This window comes from Anguilla anguilla, chromosome 6, assembly GCF_013347855.1.
Source record: "Anguilla anguilla isolate fAngAng1 chromosome 6, fAngAng1.pri, whole genome shotgun sequence".
Taxonomy (NCBI): Eukaryota; Metazoa; Chordata; class Actinopteri; order Anguilliformes; family Anguillidae; genus Anguilla; species Anguilla anguilla.
Genome location: NC_049206.1, coordinates 43576366 through 43601123, shown reverse-complemented (window position 1 = coordinate 43601123; position 24758 = coordinate 43576366). Strand labels below are relative to the sequence as shown.

The 24758-nt window shown below is 43.0% G+C and overlaps 1 protein-coding gene across 6 annotated transcripts in view; it reads right to left on the bottom strand.

Annotated features, from left to right (window-relative positions):
• Window positions 1-21210, bottom strand: part of LOC118230421 (kinesin-like protein KIF26A) — a 49377-nt gene extending 28167 nt beyond the window's left edge. For 2 of the 6 annotated variants that reach the window (XM_035423425.1, XM_035423429.1), the window contains exons 1-3: window positions 20681-21208; window positions 18769-19033; window positions 7678-7826 (exon numbers count right to left, since the gene is read on the bottom strand). In XM_035423425.1, coding sequence (XP_035279316.1) covers window positions 7678-7826; window positions 18769-19033; window positions 20681-20814 — 548 coding nt within the window. In that variant the 5' untranslated portion in view covers window positions 20815-21208. Of the gene's footprint in view, window positions 1-7677; window positions 7827-13407; window positions 13792-15165; window positions 15310-18768; window positions 19034-20679 lie in introns of those variants that run through there. The other 4 variants (XM_035423426.1, XM_035423427.1, XM_035423428.1 and 1 more) reach the window with 4 other exon arrangements.
• Window positions 21211-24758: the final 3548 nt, after the last annotated feature.

Below are 24758 nucleotides of genomic sequence, written 5' to 3'. Positions count from 1 at the left end.
ATGTACCTGTTTTTCTGTACAGCAGTAGAGCGCACACACTGATAGCGATAGCAGCATAACAATACCATCATTCTTTAAATTCGCCTTTTCCAAAAAAACTGAACCTTATTTAGTGCTTTAACTAGCTCTGCGAGATGAGCGTGATGCAGCTTTGAAAGAGGCTTGGCAACGAGACAATCGAACCGCACCGCCCTCCTGGAAGCATCGCCAACGGATTTGATACGGTACAAAATTGAGTGCGGGGCAGGGACCGAAGTATCCATAAACAGCCGCACGCTGTCTGCACTGCCCTAATTCTGACACGTTCTAACACATTTACAGATGATGCAGGTCATATTAGAACAGGGTAGCCAGGCAGTTAACAACCCACATCCTTTATTATGCGCTAGTGAGTGGAGATCTAAATTTATCCCAGGCTGGAACGGAGAGAGAGGGAAAAGGAGAAAAAAAAAACCAGAGAGATGGAGAGGCTCAGGTGGACCAAAAAGGCATTGTTTTTTGCGCCAGGAAAGGACAGAAACGGGAAAATTATTGTTTTAATAAAGCGGAAGGCGGGTGAAAACATTTTCTCTCCGACGTTACTCGCGGTGCTACAGCGCGCGCTTCGCCGCGGCCGTTACGTGCGCGGTTACCGAGGGGGGGGGGGAGACGGCGGGTGAGCGCTACGCGACGCGCCGCGCGCAGGCTCTCAGACGCACCGCTAAGGTGTTAAATTAAAAGTCAGAAATGCATTATTCATAGGCCGTCACGAGTCACGCACGCGATTCACAGAACGAGGCTAACACCGGCGCCAGCATATGCAGCCGCTACTTGAGCGAGTCTGGTGAAAATGAATACCCATGTGCGCTCTAAAAAAACTGAATATGCATCATGCTCTGTAAGGAAAAGAATTAGTCTTATGCAATTTTTAGCATAATAGGAATTACACGCATCAAACAGCGTACGCTTAAATATTCCACAAAGTACACGAAGTGGAAGATAGTAGAAGGCTTATGATGGTACATTCATTAACCTCAGAAGGCAAGGTAAATGTAATCCATTACTTAATGGTACTTAGCGATGAATTCCGCTTCGCATTAAAGCATGTCATTCCCGCAGAGAAGGGCGTACTTCAAAAATGACAGGGGCCACGGAGCACCAGTGGACAACCAGCGGTTTGGGTAACGCTGTTATGATCCATCGATGCCTTCGCTGCCACCAGATACGAGGCCAGTCAATCATTTATACTTTATTCTGAAGCGATGCTCGAGACAGCATTTCCCACTTGCAGCAACTAAGTGTGCGCTGATTGACTTTCTTGTGGAAGAGCGGTGTCATATTCCTCCCGAAGAATTTCAGACACCGGCAGACTGTCGTGGATAATAGAGGTTGTATCGATTGCATGTGGTTGCCTGCTCCCTATTATATGACATTACATTGGAATTTTCATTTTTTTCACTACCTGTCTACTCTCTATCTTAGTGTAGTAATATTCTGCATGTATATACATACTTATGAATATATATTTACTAAGGCAAGATATAGAAGATATATTTAAACATAAAAAGCTCTCCTATACTACTTATTGCACCCCATCTGAAAAATACCTGCCCTTGACTATTATAGTTCTCAAACAATGTCAGGTCATCACTGAACACCACATCAATTTTGAATCAAGGACATGATGTCATCATTTTAGTTTCTGAACATGAGATTCAGGGGTAAGATCAGAACTGGCTCGGACCACTGCATAGTAGAAACAATTTCTGCACTTAAATAGAGCCATCCAGCAGCCTCTCTCACCTCACCTACACCCTCGCCATTTTGGCTCGTAGTTTATAGATCATTTTTGAGAGGTATTTTGTATTCTCCATATAGAGAATGCTTGGAATTATGGGGAAAACAATGCGCGTGTCTCTCTCCTTGCTCTCCTCTTTAGGATTCAATCCCCACTACCTACAGTATGCTCCTTCAATCACCTTTCGACAGACGGCCAGAGGGAAAAGGAAATCCTCATTAGAGCCCTTACAAAAGAAAGCCTGCATTCACGCAGTGCCTGCCAATGGGTGCTTCTCCAGCAGCAGGAGAGGAGAAAGCGGTGGTTAAGAGCCTCCTCCTAAGCACATTTTCCCACTTGGCCAAGGCATAATAGGCAGGGTTTGTTAGTTACCCCCCCCCCACTTTAAATTAACACCTCATGTGTACCAAGGCAAAATTAAAGCAATATACTATACATTCAACACAAAGCAAAGATTATTATTACATCTGCTAAACCGGCCAAAAAAATTTGGCTTCATGTTAATGCAGTGGGGCTACCAAGAGAAGTTTGGAACACCAGATCAGATGGTGTAATTAGGGAGCTCCTGGCCTTGGTTACCCGGCTCATTTGTTGCCAGTCAGGATGCCAATTACTGCACATGTTTGATCTGTCTTGTCACAATGTGATACAGCGCCTCAGCTTGTTAGCCTTAATTGGCCTGGGAAATATCTCATCCAATCTGCATGTTCACTTAACGAGCATCTACCTGTCCACGCCCACCTCAGCACCACGGGCGAGGGTGACCGCCAGGGTAGAGAAGGGCTGGCGTTCTCGTGCCTAGGGGCTGACTTCAAGTCACAGGGAATAAAGAGTCGGGAAAGCGCGAAATGTCTGACAAAAATAAAATACAAAACAACTGATCGCAGTGGTGACATACCCTGTGTATATTGGTGTGAAATGAGAAAATCCAAAGGGGAATGAATGAAGTGAGGGTGTGTGTGTGTGTGTGTGTGTATGTGTATGCTTGTGTATGTGAGTGTGTGTGTGTGTGTGTGTGTGTGTGCAACAGAGAGATAGTGAAGTTTGCTTGGGGCGGGGTGGAGGCGGGGAGGACATTATAAACTGAGCCAGGTGTGAGTCTCTAAATGGCCTTTTTGGAAACATGCCTAGACATAGCTCAGAAAAAAAACAATAGAAAATTCTTATTTTTGGTGTTGTCATCAAATATGAACAATGCCACCAAAATGATTTGTCCAGTCAGGTGAAAAGAAACGGCTGGCAACTCCACATGTACCGGAGGAGGCATGTGGTAGTCTACACCCTCCCCAGACCAACAGAAGGATAGCGCATTGACCAGGACCGTGATACACACAGGGAATTGGTATAACGACTAAATTGGGGAGAAAATGGGAGAAATTGGCAAAAAAAAGATTTGTCCAGCATTGTGGTATTGTATACATTGTGTTTCTACGCTCACCAGGCACAACCTCAAGCATCCATATCCACCCAAAAACAAAAATCTTTTAGTGGAGAAAAAACTTCCACTTGCACTGTTGGAGTTACTTGGTTTCAGTAATATATAGAGTAATTCTGACTCTTGGACAACAAACTCCCAAGGATTACCTTTCAGAAGAGACCAGGAGTATGTCTGTAGTCAAAAGGTGTTAAAGACAGTAGCCATTTCATTTTGTGTATGTCATTTTCAGGCTTGTGTTAAAAAAAGGGGGCAATACATAACGGGTTAAGATAAATCACTTTCAGTTTACTGTACATCGTTCTGCCCGATTTTCTCTCCAACTGCTTTTTCCCCCAAGGGCAGGAATTCCACCAACCAAAAAAACGCATAAAACAATTAAAGCTGAATGAAAAATAAAGACATTCTAATTAAGAATTAAAAAAATGAAAATGCCATTCCCGAAATGAGGGAGCGAGAAAGGGTTTTTTTTTTTTTTATCAGTTGTGTGTTTTGCTCTTTTGAGGCTTTCCCCCCTTCTCTCCACTATTGAGGTTAGAATAAAAAGCATCCCACTTTATCTTAACGCCCCAGGGGACTGAGGCGGTAAGGAGGACAGCGGAAACATGATGGAGCCGAGCTGATAAACTGCATCCGTCTCCCCGCGCAACAGGCTCGTCCCTCGACAGCGAGCGCCTCTCCGCTACTCCGATTCCACGCCTCGCGGTTGTCGCAACCCGCTCAGGTACGTGAACTGAATAGGATCTGCCAGAAGCGGGCTCTCAACTTTTTAAGAGCATCGCAGTGTTGTGCTTAAAAATCGCACGGAAGTGGATTTCAGAAGGGTAAAATTGGACAATGAAATGGGATGGGTACAAGCAGAGGTAGAGTCTTAAAAATGGGCAGAACTATAAATCCTTTACTGCTTTACTTTTACTTTACTTGAATTTAAGGAAAGTCCCAAGACAGACAACTTGTGAAATGCATTACCCAGTAAGCCACAGGCTCTGAAAACAAGAACCTTAAGGCATGTTAAAAGTGCAAAAGAGCTTTATAGTGCCACAGTAGTGCTCAGTGCTGCCCACAGTTAGCAAGCTCCTGTCAGGGATAGCCTGAAGCTAAATGAACCCAAAAAATGGGTGGAGCCCATTTGCTTTCCTCAACTCCCCGAAATAAACCAATTATATTGCACTGCGGTTCAGAACAAGCTCATTGGACATTGACTGACGGCACAATATAGCTATATGTCCACAATTGGGGTTTCTGAACTCCCATGGTCCTGTCACTTCCACTGAACCTCTCTGAATATCATTCAGAGAACAGCGGTTGTTACTGTAACCCTGGGGATAGGCTCAATCGGAATAACAGAGAAAATAAAATAAACGAATGCCTCCAAGAAACTCTTTCGAACTACAGAGCGAGGAAGCCCTTCTTTCCCTTACAGTTTTAACTGCAGCCGCACTGACAGGCATCAGCCCATGGGAGCCTATTTGAAGAGCAAAGCAGACTGAACCGCATTCGACGAGCCCTCCGCATTTTCATCTGGGCCGTCCTAAAGGGATTCAGGAAACACCCGCGTGTCCATAATCAGCCGGTGTCTGAGAGACAAAACCGTCAAAGCTCGTATTGACAAACGATGACTCACGGAACGGAAGAGAGAAAGAACGCTGCCCTCAGCCCGTCTCATTCTTCCACGGGGAAAATAAGCTTTCTGTTATTATTTATTCATTTTCTGCAGTCCGCGGTTGGCAGGAAGGACGCTGTGGGCGGCGCACGTGCAAAATGACCACAGGCTGCTGGGAAACTCTGTCGCTGATTAAACAACAGCTGCCAAAATGACGCCAGAGGAACCCTGCATACTTTACCCTCTGCTCTACGAACCAGCCAAAGGGCAGGCCATAAACTATTAAGAGATCCACTTTAAATTGCATTATTAATTTCCTTGGAAATACTTACATACAGTGAATTTAACAGCCCATTTATACATTACAAAGTATCCTACAGTAGATTTATTTACAGAATTAGTTATGGGTTAGGAACTTCACTGAAAGGAACAGCAGCAGCATCACCACCTATGAACCAGGCCCAGAAACCTTTGGTTTGGAGGCCCTATGTATGTCACATTGGCACCTGTTCCTGGCAAGCGGGGAGGGCAGGCAAGGGGAAAGGGGTTCGCCTGGTGGATGGACACAGTGCTCCGCTCCAGGAGTTAGAAAGATTTAATGCGAAATTTGAGTGGAGCTCAGGGAATGGTTCAAAGGTAAGGCTGAGCGCATCTCATCCTTCAAAGAACAGCGAAAATGTTCAGAAAGATCTGAGGAGTGGGAGGACGTCACTGTCACACTCTGTTTTATTCATGTCCGGAACTGAAGAGACTTTTGATCATATACCCATATTCAATGAGCATGCAAATCAAGAGTGTGCGCGCACGCACACACACACACACACACATGCACACACACACGCACACACACAATCACACAAGTACACACACACACAAATTAATCGCTCTGGGGAAAAACCCATTCCAAAGCGTTACCAGGGAGTAAGGATGTTTTCTGTTCCACCCAGCACCACCTCACCTCTTCCTGCCGCAGTTACCGTGGAAACGTGTGACATGCTGCAGACTGAATCAATCAATTCAAAGCGCAGAAATAGCATAAAATAACCAGCTCGTTTTTTTTTCTTTTTTTCCCTCCCACCTTCCATATCAATCTTAACCCGAATTCACTGCGGACCGTGGCCCTGCAGCAACCACAACGCTACATACTCTGTCTCAGAGACACAGCGGGAGGCAGGCCGGTGCGGCTCATCTACCCCACGGCTTCAGGCTTCCTGCTAGGCGGAGCAGAAGCCAGGGAGAGGCCCCTCCTGCCAGGAGCTGAGCCTGTGGAACGCATCTCCCAAACTCCGCCAGGGGGTTTACCAACCGTGTCCTCTTTAAAAGCTGCACTGAAAAGATTCCTTCTTAAAGGGCTCTCCGATATGTTTTTTTTTTTTAACGATTCACCCTATCTTTGATCTTACGAGGTTCTTGTTTCTGTCCGCACGGTGCGTCTGTTTCGATTTGATTTTAACGCGTTTCTGTGTAGGTTTTTATTAAAAAGCATCGTTTTTTTAATCACAGTGCTGTTGCGTATATTTAAGGTGGTTATTATTATTATTATTATTATTATTATTATTATTATCCATGGAAGCTCAAAGCAAACTCCAGAGAGACTCCACAGAGCCAAGATGCCAAAGCTCAGAGAAGGAGGAGCTGGTTAGGTTTTGATATCACTTTCCCTGCAAGCCTCCTGAGTTTTTAACACCACTAAAACTTGTGGCATACCTACTCAATGACTGGCCTGGGGGGGGAGAGATCTGAGAAATCAGCCTAGCAGCTTTCGGGTTAATTAGCCTACAGCAAAAATCAGTTGCCTATCCGTGGTGGAAAAACCAAGGATGGGCTAGGATTCCATATCTGTAGTCTTAAAATGAGAAATTTAACAGAAAAATAAATTTAGACTGTGGTCACCATGTTGTCAAGGAACAATGGTCTGGACATTTTCAAGTGCTTAAAGTATAATTCAAACAGCACAGAATTAAAAGGAGCTTTTATACTGATTGAAGGGATTAAGTCTGAGAGTTAGTCAACAGGTTTTATTGCAAAAGGAAAGCAGTTTTTTTGTGTTAAACAAAGATACATCACCTGCACTGATGTTGTCCAATAGTTATGCGAAATGTCATCATAGCAGCTGTCACCCCAAAGGGCACTGCCAGCCATTTGCTTCTCTCTTGAGGAGGCGGAAGGTTTGGCTGCGGCTCTAGAGGGATTGGTGGCCTTGTTGGGGCTGTCCCCTTCTCCACAGCCTTCCCACAGATGCTTACAGCTTTGGAAACATGGAGGCGACACTTCTCTGGGGCTGCCCTTAGAGGACGAATGGATGGACGGACAGATGGACGGACTGACTGATGGACGGACTGACTCACTGTCTCACTCACTTAATCTAGTCAAACTGGCATCATCCAACTTCCAAACAAATGCTCCGTTAATTCTCACATGACTAATCACTGTCCTCAAGCAGACCGTTCGCATGACAGCACATGCCTTGATGGGCTTTAGTTCTATGAAATGGTAGCATGAGGCTCCATGTTTGCCATGATGAGCGGAGCTACTATGCAGTGCCAAGAAATGACTTCCATAATCCATTCAGAAGGCTTTCACTTCCTTGGCCACGATTGGTTTAATTCATTGAATAAATGATGATAACACAATGGTCCCACCCACTCACTCTCCCATCACTAAAGGGAAGGCTCTGAGATGCGGTAGCAATCTGCCATAACAGAGCACGGAGCCCGACAGATGGAAAAGCTACCACATGCAACCCCCAGAGAAAACCTATACAGACATGCTCTCTGAATGTGGCTGGCTGTGTCAGCCCCAGGGGACTCTGGCAGCAGGTCACATGACATGCCCCCAAGATGCACGGGGATCGTGTTTTACCTGGCAAAGAAGGAGACGGTGGCGGAGGTTCCCAGGGTGGCGGCAGGTGGCAATGCCACGCCCTGTACCATCTGCATGGGGCCAGTGACGTCAGCGCTGGGGGTCCCCAGGGCCACGCCCCAATCCTGCTCTGCCTCCCTTGTTGGGGCCTGTATGAACAGAAAGGCAAGGTGAAAAATGCATCAAACACATTCTGAAAATAAAATCCTACATAGAAACAATGACAGGAAGCAGCAAGATCCCCTGGCTTCCATTTAAGTCACCATTGCTGAAGAAGGATCACAGATCCCAAAATCCCAGATCTCCATCATAGGTACAGCTATTTCCTCAAAAATACTGATAACTCAGCTTAGACGTGGCCCAAACTTATGACTGCATTTCGAGAAGAATATTCTCTTTTAAAGGCATATCGCTAGTGCCACTGTAGCATAAAACAAACAAAATACAGTACAAACTGCCACTGTAGCATAAAACAAACAAAATACAGTACAAACTGCCACAAGCAGCAGTCAATGGTGTTTCATGAATAAATCAGAGGCGACAGACAGGTGTAACACTCGAAATGAAAAAGTCACCAGGTGTAATGATGTGCTTCTCTGCTGTACGGCCAATCAGAAAGAAGACAACACAATCCCAAAAATAAACAGCCTGCTTTCCTAGTGACTATCCTTGTGAGCAGGTGAACCAGTCCCAAAGGATTCCACCCACCTTCTCAGCTCCAGCACCAGGGCACCCCTGGTCCCCCACGACTGAGGCCTTCACACCCGCAGAGATATATCCCATGATGTGTATCACACTGTTAATTTTGATTTATTTGCTCTATTATAAACACAACTTTCACCTCTACAGTTGGTTTCCTGTGCCTAAATCTCTGGTGTAAGAGGTAGTTTTATCATGCAATTACAATGAGTTGAGGGAAGAGTTGAAGTTTCGAGAATAAGAGAAAGAGAATTTGCTTGCTGAAGCCCAAACTCTAAATCTCTAAATCTAAATCCTGACAGACGGTCCAAACTCTCCTCCATGCAGGCAAACTTAATGAGGCGCCAGGCAGCAGGCTGATAAAGCAGCCGCTGAACGGTAAGCTGTCGGCCGCCTGTTTGACAGCCTTGGTCCACGCAAGTGCATGGGATCATGCAGAGTCGCTTCACTGAACTCCAAAGGAAGGAAAACCTTCCCCGCAGCCCGTGTGCAGATGCAGCACGGACACAGGCATCCCTGTTGAATTTCACCCACAATAAGCAATATACAGACCCAATAAAAGGTGAAAAATGAAAGTGCACTGTCTCAGGTGATGTTTATAACAGTCAGTGATTTCAGGTGCATATTCTCCCTGGATGCACAAGCAGTCATTTGTACCCAGTGAAACAGCCCCAGTCTCATTCGTGTCAGAACCAAACCCATAAATATACTGCATTGTTGGAATAAAATGTGAAAGAATAAATTCACGCATGTAAGAGACGGACAGAATGCGAAAAGTGTGAAATTTCATCAGAGCTGAGGGAACACAGTTGCATCTTTACTCTAGATGAACAAGGAGCCAGTCCTGGTCTTACTTTTATCATCTCCATGATTCCTAATCTGAACTAATTCCTAATTCCTAATATTCAAATGAGAAACTTACTTTAACCTGTGAATTAGTTCTAATGAGATCTGTATTAATGAAAAAGGTGAAGTCACTGATAAAATGGAGGCTGCTGAAAGGCCTTTGGTCTCAGGTCTTTGCATGAAGCACATTCGTGGCTGGGTGTGGCAGCATTCAAACTTGATAACCCAAAGGGGAGGGTACTGTATTCATTATCTTATCTCTCCCAGCCAGCCAGAGTATTCACTGTGTCCTAGATTCATGAGCTTACAAAAATAACATCACTTATATACTTAGTGGGCTAACCACAAATATGTGCATCAGCCATATTACATGCGCAAGTGCCATATTACATCATTTTACATGATTTATTTGCTTAGAGATGCTCTTATTCAAAGCAACTCATGCAGCTACATTTACATCCAGACAAGTGGATCCTATACTGAAACAACAAAGGGTTAGGGTGTTAGTACTTTTTGCTCAATGATACAATAGCAGTGTCACACCTGGGATTTGAAACTGCAACCCCAGAAAAGTACCCAGCTGCCTCAAATATCTTGAGATGCAGGGTGTAACAACACTATTTCTCCCACCAAGGAGACACTTTTAACACCATATTTTCACAGTCACATCCTGTAATAATTCTTGCGGGCAAGCATTGCTATATTTACCCTCTGATTATTTTAGGCACATGATTAAAATGTCAAACCTTTCCTTGCCCTGATTCTTATGTTTATTTACTGATTTCTCTCAATCAAAGCAAAACAGATGCACAAGAAAATACAGTTATTATAAGGAATTAATGTGTTAAACAAATTATAGCAGAACGGTCCAGGGATATGAATATTTCGGAAAGGTTTGTTTACGTGACATTTGTGATGGCCAAAACACTGACTGGCCAATTGAAAATGCAAAATCAAAATGAGAAACCATTGCAAGCACTGGGAGCAGCAAAAAAGCCCATTGTCATGCAAGCTTTGTCGCAGGAGTAGCCCTCAAATGCATAGCCTGGCACTGAGCACATATCAATCTGTTTCAAATAATCCAAAATAATCCCCTCGCTGACACAGGCAGCAGCTGTGGGAATGGCACACTCTGCTCCATATGAAATAAAGCCAATACCTTTCCGCTTTGAATCCAGTGGCAGCCGGTTGGACCCGGCAATACCTGTTAGCCATCCCTCTCTCTAGCTTATCAGGTAGTCAGAGACACTTTCTTTCCGCATAAAAAAACACAAATCAATCCACCAAGCTTTACTGTACAGGACACAGATAAATTGGTGATGCTCCTCAGAAAAGATCAAAATTGTGCGCTTACTGGTGGCTCAGATTATTGCCTCCATGGGAAAAGTGACACAAAATAAATGACTCCCCTCACACCTTAATCACTTTAAGTCTCAGAAATGACCTTGGCAAAGCTAGCGGGGTTGCTCTCCCTACTAAGAAATTGTAAGGGTGAGTCCCATAGTAGACCCATTTCTTTTTGAGCATCTCCAGTTCCCACCCAAAATTGGAAGGGCCAATCAACTGTAACCACAGGCAGATGAACCCCACTGTGAACCCCACGGCCAATTCGGGAGAGTGTAGACATCCATGGCTCCCCTCTAAAACATGTGGTGTTGCCAGGCACTACTTTTCACACTTCATACCACAGACCTTTAGAGTCTGTTATTGATGCTTGACAACATGAGGACCAGGGTTGTGCCAATGAAATTCAAGGAACCATGGATGTGACAGTGACTACTGTCCACAGAAGACTTCACAAACAGAACTGCAGAGGCTACAAACCACTAATTAGCCGCAAAAACACGATGGCCAGGTTACAGTTCGCAAACATATACCGAAAAGAGCAGGCAGAGTTCTGGAAAAGGGTCTTGTGGACAGATGAGACCAAGATTTACTTGTATCAGAGAGATGGCAAGAACAAAGTGTGGAGGCCAAACGGAACTGCTCAAGATCCAACGCCCCTCCCTCATCTGTGAAACATGGTGGTGGGGGGTTATGGTTTGGGCATCTATGGCTGCAACAGGTACTTGGCTCACTTGTCTTCATTGATGATGTAACTAATGACAGTAGCAGCAAAATTAATTCTGAAGTCTACAGAAGCATCTTATCTGCTCAAATGCAAGCAAATGCATCTAAACTCCCAAACATACTTCTAAAGCAACAAAGGAGTTTTTCAGCCCAGACTCACATCCCATATTAAATGTCGCGAAAGTGCTGACTATGGCCCGCAGCACCAATAAATGCTCCAAACAATACCCAGGGAAATAGGGTTCTAGTTAAATGGCTTGTTCTAGTCTCATCACACAACAGTAAGCCCTCTGATGGACTATATAACTGACCGTGCAGCACAGTGGACTGAAGAGTAAGAACTGTGTAAGCTAGCTGGTTGTATGCACTTCGGTGGAGAGCTTGTGCTTGTCTGTGCTCTCATAAATTTACAGAGAACACTGCAGAAAGAAACAAGCCAAAGAATACCATATCAAATTCCAATCCTCGGTGGAAACTAGATGAATTAAATGCTTATAACTTTTCAAAAGAAGAGTCACCCATTTCACGACTAACTGAATACGGCTTTACCTATATCAAGAGAACTTTGCCTGAGTTTCAAGTCTATAAATCCTTTCTTCCAAAGATCACCTTGATTTCACTTTTGACATTGCTGAACTCTCAACAATTTTTTTTCATGCTTTTTTCATTATATTTAGTTAAAACTTAATTTGAAAAATACTGGTATGAGTTTCCCAATGTGTGCCCTAAAAGGTTCCAAGGGTTGGTAAATATGTCTGATTATCAAAAAATGTTTTATTACTTCTTTGAACTAGCCCAGCTTTACACTTCTAGAAGTTGCAATGTAGCTGCAGATGCAGCTATGCACTGCATACGTACAAATGCAGACCTGAGTGAGGTCTTTAGCCAGCACAGAGGTGGCATTGCACCTCAATTATTTTTGTTATTGTATGCATCTTGACTGTGTCTTTCGCAGGTGGGGTCCTTCAGAATCTAAACAGACCAGAAAGGCATGTGCTGGTCCCTGTGTGCAATTGTCTAATTAAGCCTCCCAAGATGGACGGCGGATGCTATGTTTCCGGGAAGGTGAAGCTTGAGGTCTCATCGCTGCTGGGAGACAGTATTTCTTCCATTCAAATTATTCATCTTTCTCACTGTCCCAGTGCCCTGGGGAAGTAAACTTTCAATGTGTCCTGCTAAATTTGCTGCGTGATGAAGCTGCCTCAGACTCTGCAAATCAGCCTTTTCTGACAAACTAACTGATGCCTCCTTCAGCTATTCTAACACACACATCCATCGAGGCACAATCCAAAAGTACAAATGATACACTTTCAAACACAGAGCACACTCTCAAGGGCTGTGGGGGATCTCGTTATAACAAACAAAAAGCTCTGGGAATGAAAGGACATGAGTTTCTGGCTGCCTGAGCTTTAACTACTATAAACAAAACAAATGTTCCAGACTATGAAAACAACACAATCACAACTCCACCAGCTTTCACCACTCCAAAAAATACTCTACACGGCCAAAAGTATGTGGGCAGCCCTTGGCCTGTTCCCTTAGTTCCAGGGAAGGCACATCTAAATGCAATGGCATTCTAGATGATTCTGTGCTTACAAATTTGTGGCAACAGTTTGGGGAAGGCCCTTTCCTGTTTCAGCATGACAATGCCTCCAGGCACACCGCAAGGTCCATATAGAAATGGTTTTGTCGAGATTGATGTGGAAGAACTTGACTGGCCTGCACAGAGCTCAGACCTCAATGTCATCCAACACCTACGGGATGAATTGGAAAGCCAACTGCAAGCCACACCTAAAGCTCTTCTGGCTGAATGGGACCAAATCCAAATCCCAACACCTAGTATAAAGCCTTCCCAGAAGACTGGAGGTTGTTAAAGCAGCAAAGGGTGGACCAGCATGTCGAATGTCAGGTTTCCACATACTTTTGGCCTACTTGTGCATGAAAAGATGGAATAGCCCTCTTGTTATAAAGTTTCAGAGTTGCTTTCTTACACTGGTTCCAGGAACAATCTCTCTGCCACACTGATACAACCCTAACTGCCCAGGTAACTGGTTTGCAGTGCTCAGTGTGTTTCAGAACTCTGTCTTTCCTGGAGGAGTAAGTGGCAGGACCTACCAGGCAAGGCTGAAACAGGGCGCTCCACGCGCCCTCGTGGCGGCACAGGGACCGGGCCGCGAAGGAGCCGCGACCACCGGCTGCCGGCCCGTTCCCCACCGTCGCCCGGACGCCGTGCTTGCCGGCGCCGCCCTGCCGGCCGTCCAGCACGGGAGGATGAGCCCGGCGCGGGGAGGAAAACACCGTGACCACGGGGAGCCCTGAGAAGGTGGCGGGCTGCAGGTCAGGCATGTCTCTGCCGGGGCTAGGCACCGCTTGGGGAACCCGCCGGATTAATGAGCGGTGGGAGGAGCCACAGAGCCGACGGCGGCTCTTGCCCACATTCTGCCCTCTCAGAGGGAGCTCGGGTTCTTGGACCTCTGAAAAGCCCGGGCAGTCCCAATTCTGTAAAGACACGGCAGCGGAGCGGTTAAACCGAAGGACTCAATCCACTCATGAAACACTTACGTTTTCTGGCCTGATCGATTTCATCCATCTGAAACCTCCAGGGTCACGTTATCAGGATCAACTGCATTTATTTTTTTTTACACCAGCGGTGCAAATGGCCATTTGTGAAGCACTAGCCCTCCGTATACTGACATTCCCCGTGGTCTTGAATCTAATCTGACCGTGCCATTGTCACCTGTGGCCAGCATTCCCATGATATCGTGTACAATTGGCCATAGCATTGCCTAGGGAGGGAGGGTTTTAGTTGGCACTGGATTCTCCCATCTCAGCGTATCCACCCATCACTGCAATGGTCTCTAAAAATCTGGAAAGCGCATACAGGCATGTTCTGAAGCGCGTTCTGCCAGTCACTGCTTATTTTCACATTGCAGCCCACCAGCTGAGCTGCACAGCCATTGCTATTTGTGAGTTGCTCTTATTTCAGGGGAAATCCTGAGCAACACTGCCGCCAATTGTACATCTCCCTGTGGGAGACCCAGCCACAGCTACTTGCATGGTTTAGATTCAATGAAAAATGCTGGAGACGGGACAATGCACAGGGCTACATAAATCATCTACGTTACATGTCTGCAAAATTAAAGCAGAATTATAGTAAAGGACAAATTAATTTAGCACACTTAACAGATACGAGTAGGTCTTTGCCAGAGTTTCATTAAATGTACAGTACATTTGAACTAGAGTACAAGTGGTTTCCTACAGTGGTACTACAGCTATCTTAGAACACCCTGGAAACATTTTGAAATGTCTACGACTGTCCAGGGCACACTATGTGTCTAAGAGCCTAAGTGACTAAGCAAGATTTAGTAATGTTATGCAAAGGCCATCCAGACTCACACTGCCCCCTGTGTGCAAATAGAAACAGAAGATGCTCCTGGACACTAAAAGCAATGGACATGTGCCAGACAATTGTAAAAACAAAAACAGGTTCATTAAGCCAAATCATAGTATAGAAAATACTATATATACAATTTACCGTATTATAACTTAGACCTGTTTTCCAATGGTGCGCGTTGAGAAGGAAACTGATTGTTTAAAGGAAGTTAAAATCAGTTTCAGCTACTCTGTGAATGCATAACTTTGCGCGTGCGTCTCCACTACAGTAGTCTATAACACGTTCGTCTAACACCTTGTACTAACTGCACAGTTAACTAATTATGCATTGCTCATTGGTCCCTAAGTGCACGTGTACAATAACATCGTAGAGTTTTTTTTTTCGTGCTATTTCTACTTCCACAAATCAACCGTTGGCAAAATTGTCCACAAAATATTTATAATCTAACAAAAGTAGCGCGGAATTTAGTTTCCATTTACCTCCAGCAAAAGACAACTGTAGAGTCGCTTAATCACTAAAGGCGCAGCCGGTAGCAGTGATCTGGATTCCGTCCGCGGGCTTGATCAACAACATTCTGTCTGTGTGCCACACAAATTCACTAATGGAGACGGGGAAGACACCGCCCAGACTCCCGCGACATAATACATGACCTCACCCACCGGCATTACCTCGCTTCCAACAAGTCCCAGTGCGTCCTGGAGTAACATAACCCGAGATTTCTTTGCAACCCACGCATTTCCACCCTTAATATTACTGGTTTAATGGAAATGCACAATAGAAACCAAGATGATCGTTATAATATCTACTGGTGCGGTCGCGCTTTTGTGAAACAGGGTACAAGATTTATTTTAAAATCAATTTCGTTGTGTCCGTGTTTTTTTTATTTAATGGACGTCTAACTTCATTACCCACATGCCCATCCTCTGATATCATATGACTTCAAAACATGTTTCAGTTATTGCTGTCCCAGCATCCCAAATGTTCGTTTGGATTTATCATCTTATCGTATCGTCTACTTTGTGAAACAGGACGTCTTTCATTTAATATAATTTTCAATTGCTACTGTAGTTTGGTGAAGAAGCGGTATTTGAAAGAAACAGGGAAAATATGCATGCACACTGGTGTGTATTGTCTACTGTAGCATCTGATTTCCACTGATTCTTACTTGTCTGTCTTATTTCAATACCATGGACACATACTTGTTTAAAAACAGTATTTAATGTGTATTTCCTTTTCCTAATTGGTGAATGCTTGTATATATTTTCAGTATTCTAGATCTCCTGGAACACGCATGTCTATCTTAATGTTTTTTCCCCCCCTCTCGCATATACAATTTATAAACAGAATGACAAAACCCTGTATTAACGAAAACTCCAAAAAGGCTTCACAGAAAATTTCATGCAAAATGTAACTATTTAAGTACTGAATATGGAAACTATCTCCAGATTAAATCAGAAGGCAGTGTGGTTTCTTGAAATATAACATAATTTTTAAATAAAATTCTTCTATTTTATTATGGTCCATTCTCTTACAGTTATCAAGTTAGAGAACATATAATAAAAGATAAAATTTAACCAAGAATCCTAAGGAAGGTTTTTAGGAACACAAAGCACAGATAGACTTATTGGCCTTAATGAGGATGATTTATAAATGGACTATCCAATGGAGAACCCTAATTTTCACCTAAAATAGAAGCAAGAGCAAAAACTCAGAAAGAAGATAGCAAGAGATTATAAAGAAGATTATAATTTCTCATAAAATCAGCATATATGTCTATCCAGTTCACCTACAGAAAGATGGGAGGGAAAAAAGGATCAGCTGTCGGGAACTTTCAGGTGAATCTAATACAGCTCATCTGTCAAAACAGCGATTTTCACAGGTGGCTTTAATTACAGCTTGCTCGGGTACTGAAATTTGAGAGGCAGTTGTTGAATCTGCCAGCCACTTCAGCCTCGTTGGTACAATTTGTCAGTGCCAATGAAAAGTGCTACCGCCTAATTCAACACATCACATGACCACCTGGGCCTTTGAGAAGATAACACTTTGAGGAACAAAGGGAAGGGGGGAAAACCCATTTCATTTATCAAAGTGGCTCCAAAATAGGTCAAGGGGTTTTTAGCTTATCGAAGCGACACAAACAATGATAGAAAAAAAGCTTCAGTCTTTTAAATTTTTAACAAGTTTGTACTCTGCCATTTTCTCCCTCGGTTTAAATGCCCGATTGTGATTTTCAGCCTGTCTCACTGTTGCCAGCATTCATCTTGCATTTTAAAAGGCACACACTAGCATAGGTGTCTACCTCACGCCACTGCTTCTGTTCCGTTAGCCAGCTGAGCTGCATACTTAATGCACTGGAGGACTGCACAAATGGAGCAGACAGATTATGTGTCTTTGACCATGACTGCGGTTGAGCACTGAGGTGGGGGATAACTGCCAACCAAAAGCCATCACATCCTGGGCTAAAGGGCTACAGGTCACAGTCAGCACTAGTAGAGTCAACTACGCCTGACTACTCCATAACTAGAAACATCATTGCATCGAGAACGTCACCTCAACACATTACACAGGAGACCCCCAATGCATTCTATGAACTACAACTAAAGATTAAGACTGTATAGCCTAGCATATTTATGTCATTCATGGCTTTAAATTCTTGGTAAAGTCAGTGACAAGTGCTTCATGTATATCATTTTTGATGCAGTGATCACTTTCTCTTGCTCATTTATTGACACTTGTCAGTTGTTAAGCTGTTGTAGCAAAGGATGGTTACTGCCTGAATGAACCTAGACACCATGTCTTGGAAATATGCAATGATGGTGACTGAATTTGGCTTTTAAACCAAAGCTTATTTTCTCCATGATGTTGGCTTTTATCCAAAGACTTTGAAGAAAATTATTGTGAATGGGTTAAGATCACACCAAGGGACAGCACCCACCTGGGTGAGCCATAGCAACCATTTCTATTTAAGGACCCTGGCTGCTGGGAATTGCTCACCAGCATTCATAATGGCTCCAGAGATCTGTGGGTCTTTTCAGGGCAAACTCCACAGAGTGATGCTTTTGCTCTGCTGTTACCTGAACCTTGGTTTTGCCCTGCAGCAGGATGGTGAAATGTGCAACACTTTCCAAGACAAAGAGCCACTTCCATGGGACATTAGCTTTTGTGTTGTTTATGATGTGTTAAACTGAGCAGGGAAAAAAACTAAACTTTAGTAGCGAGTAAAGAGCACTAAAACCTGAAGAGATTATACAATCCTCTGCTAGGGGGTCCAGGTGGATATGTAGACATTTTTATGCGCTTTGCACTCCCTGTTCTTTGCAGTATCTAACCTTTAAATCATTTTAGCACTCATTAATTGGCTAAACTCAGCACAACAGGGGCTGATGCTCCTGTCTTCAATGGCAGGGCAGTAAAATACATAAATTATGTCAGGTGTGCAATCTTTGCAGATGCAGAGTGTGCTTTGGTATTAGTGAATGGTAAATGGACTGCATTTATATAGCGCTTTTACCCAAATCGCTTTACAATTGATGCCTCGCATTCACCAGAGCAATTAGGGGTTAGGTGTCCTGCTCAGGGACACTTCGACATGCCCAGGGCAGGGGATCGAACCAGCAACCCTCCGACTGCCAAGCAACCGCTCTTACCTCCTGAGCTACGTCGCCCCCAGTGAGGCAGATTGTAGGAACCACTGTTCCCATGAGCCTCCATTAAAAAGGTAGACATATTCCTGAATCCATTCCATTTTTGGCCTTTCTTACTCACTCATTCTCCTTGAAACTTTGAATCCACGTGATGATTTAAATTACAATATATAATTTTCTTTTATATTAGTATGAGTTATTCACCAAAATCCTGTACATCTTACAGCTTCTAATGTCCATGCAAAAATGACTTAATTTAGTGATGTTCCAACTCATCTAAAGCTTTTTGAATGCATTGCAGTGGTTCCTAGGGACACGAATCGAGGTGCTTTGACAGCGGCGGTCATAGCGTCAAAGTGTTAAATAGAAGAGATCGATGAGCACTGACACATCCCCATTCATTTTCTGTTGTTGGTAGAATAACTCAACTTTACAAACCTTTTCTGACTCTGGATCAGTCAAGTCCAGTGCTTGCATCGTCGGGTTGGCGACGACCTGACATCGTTTACACAAGTTGCTTTTGTCCTCGCTTCTCTCGGAGGGACAGTTCTCAGATATGCATGCGCTCCCAGAGCCCTCCGGCGGTGGCCTGCTGCAGCGCTGAGTTTCCTCCGCCGAATGAAGAAGGCTCGTCCTCGTGCTTTTTTCATGAGACGGCGGGTTCTGTACGTCGGAACAAGGTTCAGGAATCTTTTCCGAGAACGAAAATAAAAAGGTGAAGAAAATAGAAAAGAGTGGAAAACATTTGAACATTGAACATTTGAGATTTATTGTTCCATGGGTGTATAATAAGACATTTAATTCAATTAATAAATAGCTTGACAGGCAGAACTGTATCCACAAATAAACTGCGTCGTCTCTATCTCCACAAAGTACGAGGCGTAATGGTAAACCTAAACATGTCCTAGGCCACCTCTATGTATGGTTACAAACTTTCAAGTAGCCTGAAGTCTGTATCAGCACGGTTGATTTATACACGGTAAAATGTCCAGTGTTAATTCAAGTCTAACGGAGTTTATATTGGTCCAACTGGAACCACATGTACATTGTCATATGTCTTAGAAAATATGACTGGAAAATCGAAACTCCGTGCAGTTTACTTTAGCGTCATCTTCTGGACACTGTACGAAATAGATGCTCAACGATCACCTTTGAATAGGTTACCTGGGCAGGTTAAATATTTGATTGTCCATATTGAAAATATAGAAATGATCGCTCTGCCGTCAAAATACATCCCTGTTATCGCTGTCTTACTCTAACCCCTTCAAATAGTGTGTTTGTGTAGACTGTAGGGACTTATGTACCTAAATCAGGGCATCTAGCAAGGAATTAGAAAATACATGTTAAAAAGACGGCAACCAATAGCTTGACATTACAAACTGGAACTCCAACCTGTATAGATCTATATGCCATCACGTATGACACTATACTCTATTTTATATGTTTACTTTTTACAACATGGTTTGTAGCATATGCAAGTTTTCGTGTGTTTTGCAGTGATGAACAAGTTGTGTTGTGGCACGAATCCTTTGGTTTTGATTTTCTAATTATGCAATTTGATTATTTAAAGCCATAGCCATATCTTTGATCGAGAACTCACAAATGACCGTCTGCAAAATTTTAAATCAGATAGACCATGTTCAGCCAAGAATGTTTGGTTGAATAAGATTGTGTGCCTCGAAAAGTTCTCGAGAGGGTGTATAAATGTCCGACACTTCATAAGTAGTCTGTCTGCTCATTTCATGATTTTAGTAGGGTACACAGTAAAATGTCCGGCGTTAAGTCAACTCTTTCAGAGTACACATGACTCCGTTAGAGTTGAATTAACATTGGACATTTTAGGACATTGTATTGTGTACAGAGTGCGGTAATTAAGGTGCACAGTATAGTATATTGTTTTACGTATTTAAACTGTCTAAGAAAATGAATATAGGCCTATAAAAATATGGAAGCTCCACAAGCGAAAAGCAAGAACAGCTACAATTTTGGAATGCGTCCACTGTTCCTGGTGCTGAATGCTCGGTAGCTGGTCATGGGAATACGCTGACAACAAACTGACACATTTCAAACAGGAACATGTTTTTAATGTGCTTAATTAAATCTTCATTGCAGTTTTATACATGTGGTGACCAACAATTATCCCCCCAATTCATCCTATTCACCTTTAGTTATCCTGATCCTTGCTACTTGTATTGTAAAGTGTTGCCTCGGTGCAAGTAGAATGAGCGAGCTTTATTTTACAGCCAATTAGCCTACTGTTGGTCAATTTGATGAGCAACAAATTTCTTGCTCAATGTCGGATTTGGTTCAATTAAGTTTTTCATATTGTTCCGTTTGGGGTGAACCTACCTTCGGGGGTCTTTTCGCAAGGTGACTTGTAAATCCAAAAATGATATCCGAGTCCAGGCATGTTGCGCCCAAATCAGCGATAGTCCGTGTCGCCTTTATAGTCTTAATACCCCCTGTGGAATTGTGCAAATCCATCAAGGAATAAGACTTAAATACTGCCCTATCCTATCGGTCGGGCATATTGCTTATGGCCGTGATTGCATTTGTGTTTTTGTCCACCAAATATCGCACGGGAACTTCATCCAATCAGTATCCGTCTTTTGCAAATCCATTTATTCTAGGACCATATTGAGATGACGCTCCTAAAATGATTCACCGAGGCAACCGACTCTACAATGACTTTTGCCTTATCATATTGTCCAGCCAGGTTTTCCAATCGATGCAATCCGTTAGTAAATCCCAAAAGTTGCATATGTTTTATTTTATGCCCTCTGACTTTTCGGGTGGGGTTGTGCCTCTTCCATTTCGCGCAGGAATTAAATGACATCTTTACAAAGACTCAACGTTCCTCGCCCATTCTTCCCCTCTCCCTCTTTAGCCTGTCACCAACTCGCGTGGTTGTCACACGTTCACTCGTTCAGCGTCAGTCATTCCCTCGATGCATTATGCGCACATTTTGGCAGCTGTTTGTGTCAAAATCCTGTCGGGTCAACATGTCCTGGTTTTGTATTATAAGAACATCACACACTTTTAAGTGTGACCATGCATTTAAATGCACGGACAGGTTATAGCGAGTAGTGCTAGCAAGGTCCGTGTATTTAGACCAAATTAAAATTGAAGCAACAAAATGCGACGCAATCTAGTTTTATGGCTTTGTTAAATATTCTGCGCCTCCACTCCCACCATTCGAATCACAAGAGGAGCTGTTAATTGGAGTCTGTCTGCCAGAACGCACTGTCAGACTGCCTGGCAAGGAAACCTGAGGTGTTGCGCAGGCAATTAACACGTAAATCATAAAGTCCAAGAATGGCCGCTCAAAACCACAATGCTGTAACTGGATATTTTGACTGGACGTAGTCCAGTGTGTCATGCATAGGGAATCTTGCCTGCATTAGAAAGAGTGTCATAACTTTAAACTATGCGACGTTCAAAGTTTAATGTTAGTCAAATACATGATGTTTGTAGTCAGTGCAGAGAACATGCTCAAGCTGCTGAGTAGCCCATGCTTAACCCTCGGGAACACCCCGAATCACTGCAGTGTTGGAGCCCTGAACAAAACTTTCTCTAATTTACGCACGTTCGTTTGGTATTCTCTTACAGATGGAGATCATACTTTAACAGTGTTTGTGATTTTGTGACATTCCTTGCCTCTCCAGTGAAATGGTCGAGTGTGAGACGTGTATCTCAAGTCCAAGTTGGGTCACATTTATTTTGTTAACATCACAAATTCAACCTCAAAACAGATCATAGGACAACATAAACAGTCCCATTTTGTGTCTGTCTGTCTGTGTGTATCTGTGTGTGCAAGTGTGTTTGCATGCATGCCTGTATGCATATGAATTTGTGTGTAAGTGAGTGTTTTCAAACTCCTATATGAACTTAATATTCCAGTTTCACCCATTAATTTCCTATTAATTAATTCATGAAACACCTAATATTTAATAATAGTGGTGATAATTTATATGTTCAGATGCCTTGTGTGGAAAACTACAGCCTTATGCTAATTAGATGAACAAAACTACATTTCTGATATATGAAATTTGTAAATGAGTCAGATTTGACCAGAACAAACAGGTGGGTTAATTGAGTAGCTGAAATGTTTTATTATTGTGAGGCTTTGAGAGGGAGATTTAGATAGCGTTGGAATAAATAACATTCACATCGCATTGACTTAGTCTCCGTTCTTGACACACACATGGCCAGTAACCATCAAAATGATGTCATTATTTTGGACAGGCTTTGAATAATTTAGATCTTTACAGAAAAGGTAGAGAACGCCCAACCAACTCTGAGCTGGCTGTTGATTGATTGTTCTTTTAATAGAACATAGAGTGCATTTTGATTGAGAGAAAACCTTTAGGGAGGCATAGACTTGGAGCCTTCACTGAAGAAGATGAGTGAGAAGAAGACTCACTTCTGCAATGAATGTCATTTATAGGGGAAGAGCGTTTGATAAGCTGAGGCACAAGCCATTTCATTTATTTTATAATTCATATGTAAAACATCTTTAAAAATTCCCTTTGTATGTATTCTGCACATTTTTATACTGACTAATTTGCTTCCAAGGAACCTTAAAACTGGAACATGGCATTACAGCATAAAAAAGAATAGTTACAATTTCACATTTTCGATTTTAGTAGAACTACATCTCCCTTGATAAAGTCAAATCTGCTACTGAAGTTGTCCCTGTCGTGTGGGGAGCACTTGATTTGATTTGATTTACTCAAAACACAATAAAGGACATAAAAGGATACCAACATCAGACCTAAACTACAAGACAAGTGTGAGGAAGAGGAAACAAACCCTAGTGGGCTTACAAGAGTCCTCTCCTAATTTATGATACTTAACACACAATAATAAAAATCACAGTATAGTAAAAAAAAACAAAACAAAAAAAAACTTATAGTAGTCATTTCAAAAGTATATGTGGGTGTGTGTGTGTGTACGTGCAGACATGTATGCGTGGGCGTGTACTCAGGTGAGTGTGTGAGCATGCAGTCATGGGTGGGTAGGCTAAAGCAAGTAGGAGAGGAGCAGAGAGAAGACAGAGAAGTTTAGAGAGAGAGAGCAAGACAGAGAAGAAAAGGGAGAGAAATAGAATACACAACATCCTCAGATAAACTAATGCATAAGGGTCCCCCTTAACTTGTGTTTGAAGTTCAAAAGAGACGTAGCTGTTTGTAAATTTGCTGTATACTCTTTCCATAAATGTGCTCCTCTGTGCTGAGCTGAAAACTGGCAATGAGAGGAGTGAAAGAGAGGGAGATGAAAACTACTGGCATGTCTCGTGTTATATGTGTGAGCTTGAGAATTTAGGTGGAGTAGACTGTGACATGGTTTGGGAAGGACAATATGAATATTTATACATGAAAAGGCATGTTACATGAACGTTTCAATTAAAATTGGTTGTACATTCACCTTAGTAATAAGTGGGGATGATGGTTCGTGAACAGTTAGAGAGAGTCATTAGTCGTACAATTTTTTTCGGCAAGATGAAGATTCTGTGAAGACAGGAGGGGAATGTGCCAGCCCGTACGATATTGCCATATGGAAGATATGGATAAATGCGACCGTGGTACAGAGATAAGAGACAAGACTGATGAACCAATGGATGGAATGAATCACTAACCAGGGAAGAGGGGGTCGATGGAGTCTGTTCTACAGGAGAAACTCACAGGCTTGACCCTGGATCTCCTGTAAACCCTTTCTCAAAAGGACAATGACATAACAACGTATCAGCACCACGGAGAGCGAACTTGGTCAATCCTCCGCCCAACTCTACTGACACTGCCTGACTGAAATTGTATTGATCTCCTGATTGACTTTGTTCACTGACAATGCATCATTTGACCATTCAAATTCTGAACAAGTTTTTTAAAATTAAAACCTTCTCTTACTTAGGGTGTTGGCATACAAATTAATTTTTGTATGGGTAGGAAGGCAAGACTATTAATTATTGTTGATGTACAGTCCAAGTAAGCATACGGGGAAAACAGATGGCCTATAGTTTGAGGATCCACAAATGTTTCCGTAGGAAACAAAAATCATGTTTAAGAAAATCCCATGCGCATATGCGCGTTCTTCCGCGCTGGCTTTGTGTGCCTTGGCAGATATAAAATCCTATAGAACTGAAGAAGGCACTAAACGGAACTTCTTCCCAAATGCAGAGAGAGGGAGAGAGAGAGAGAGAGAGAGAGAGAGAGAGAGAGAGAGGAGAGAGAGAGAGAGAGAGAGAGAGAGAGAGAGAGAGAGAGAGAGAAATCAATTTCCTTATTTTAATAAATACTTTGAGACAGTACAAAAACGTGCAGCCTAAACAGGTGATTTATTTACAGTAAGAACGGAGTTTCAAGAAACGAAACCAAGTTAGTAAACCCGTTTACTGTTGAATAAAATAGTTTTCTTCGTGGAACATGTGG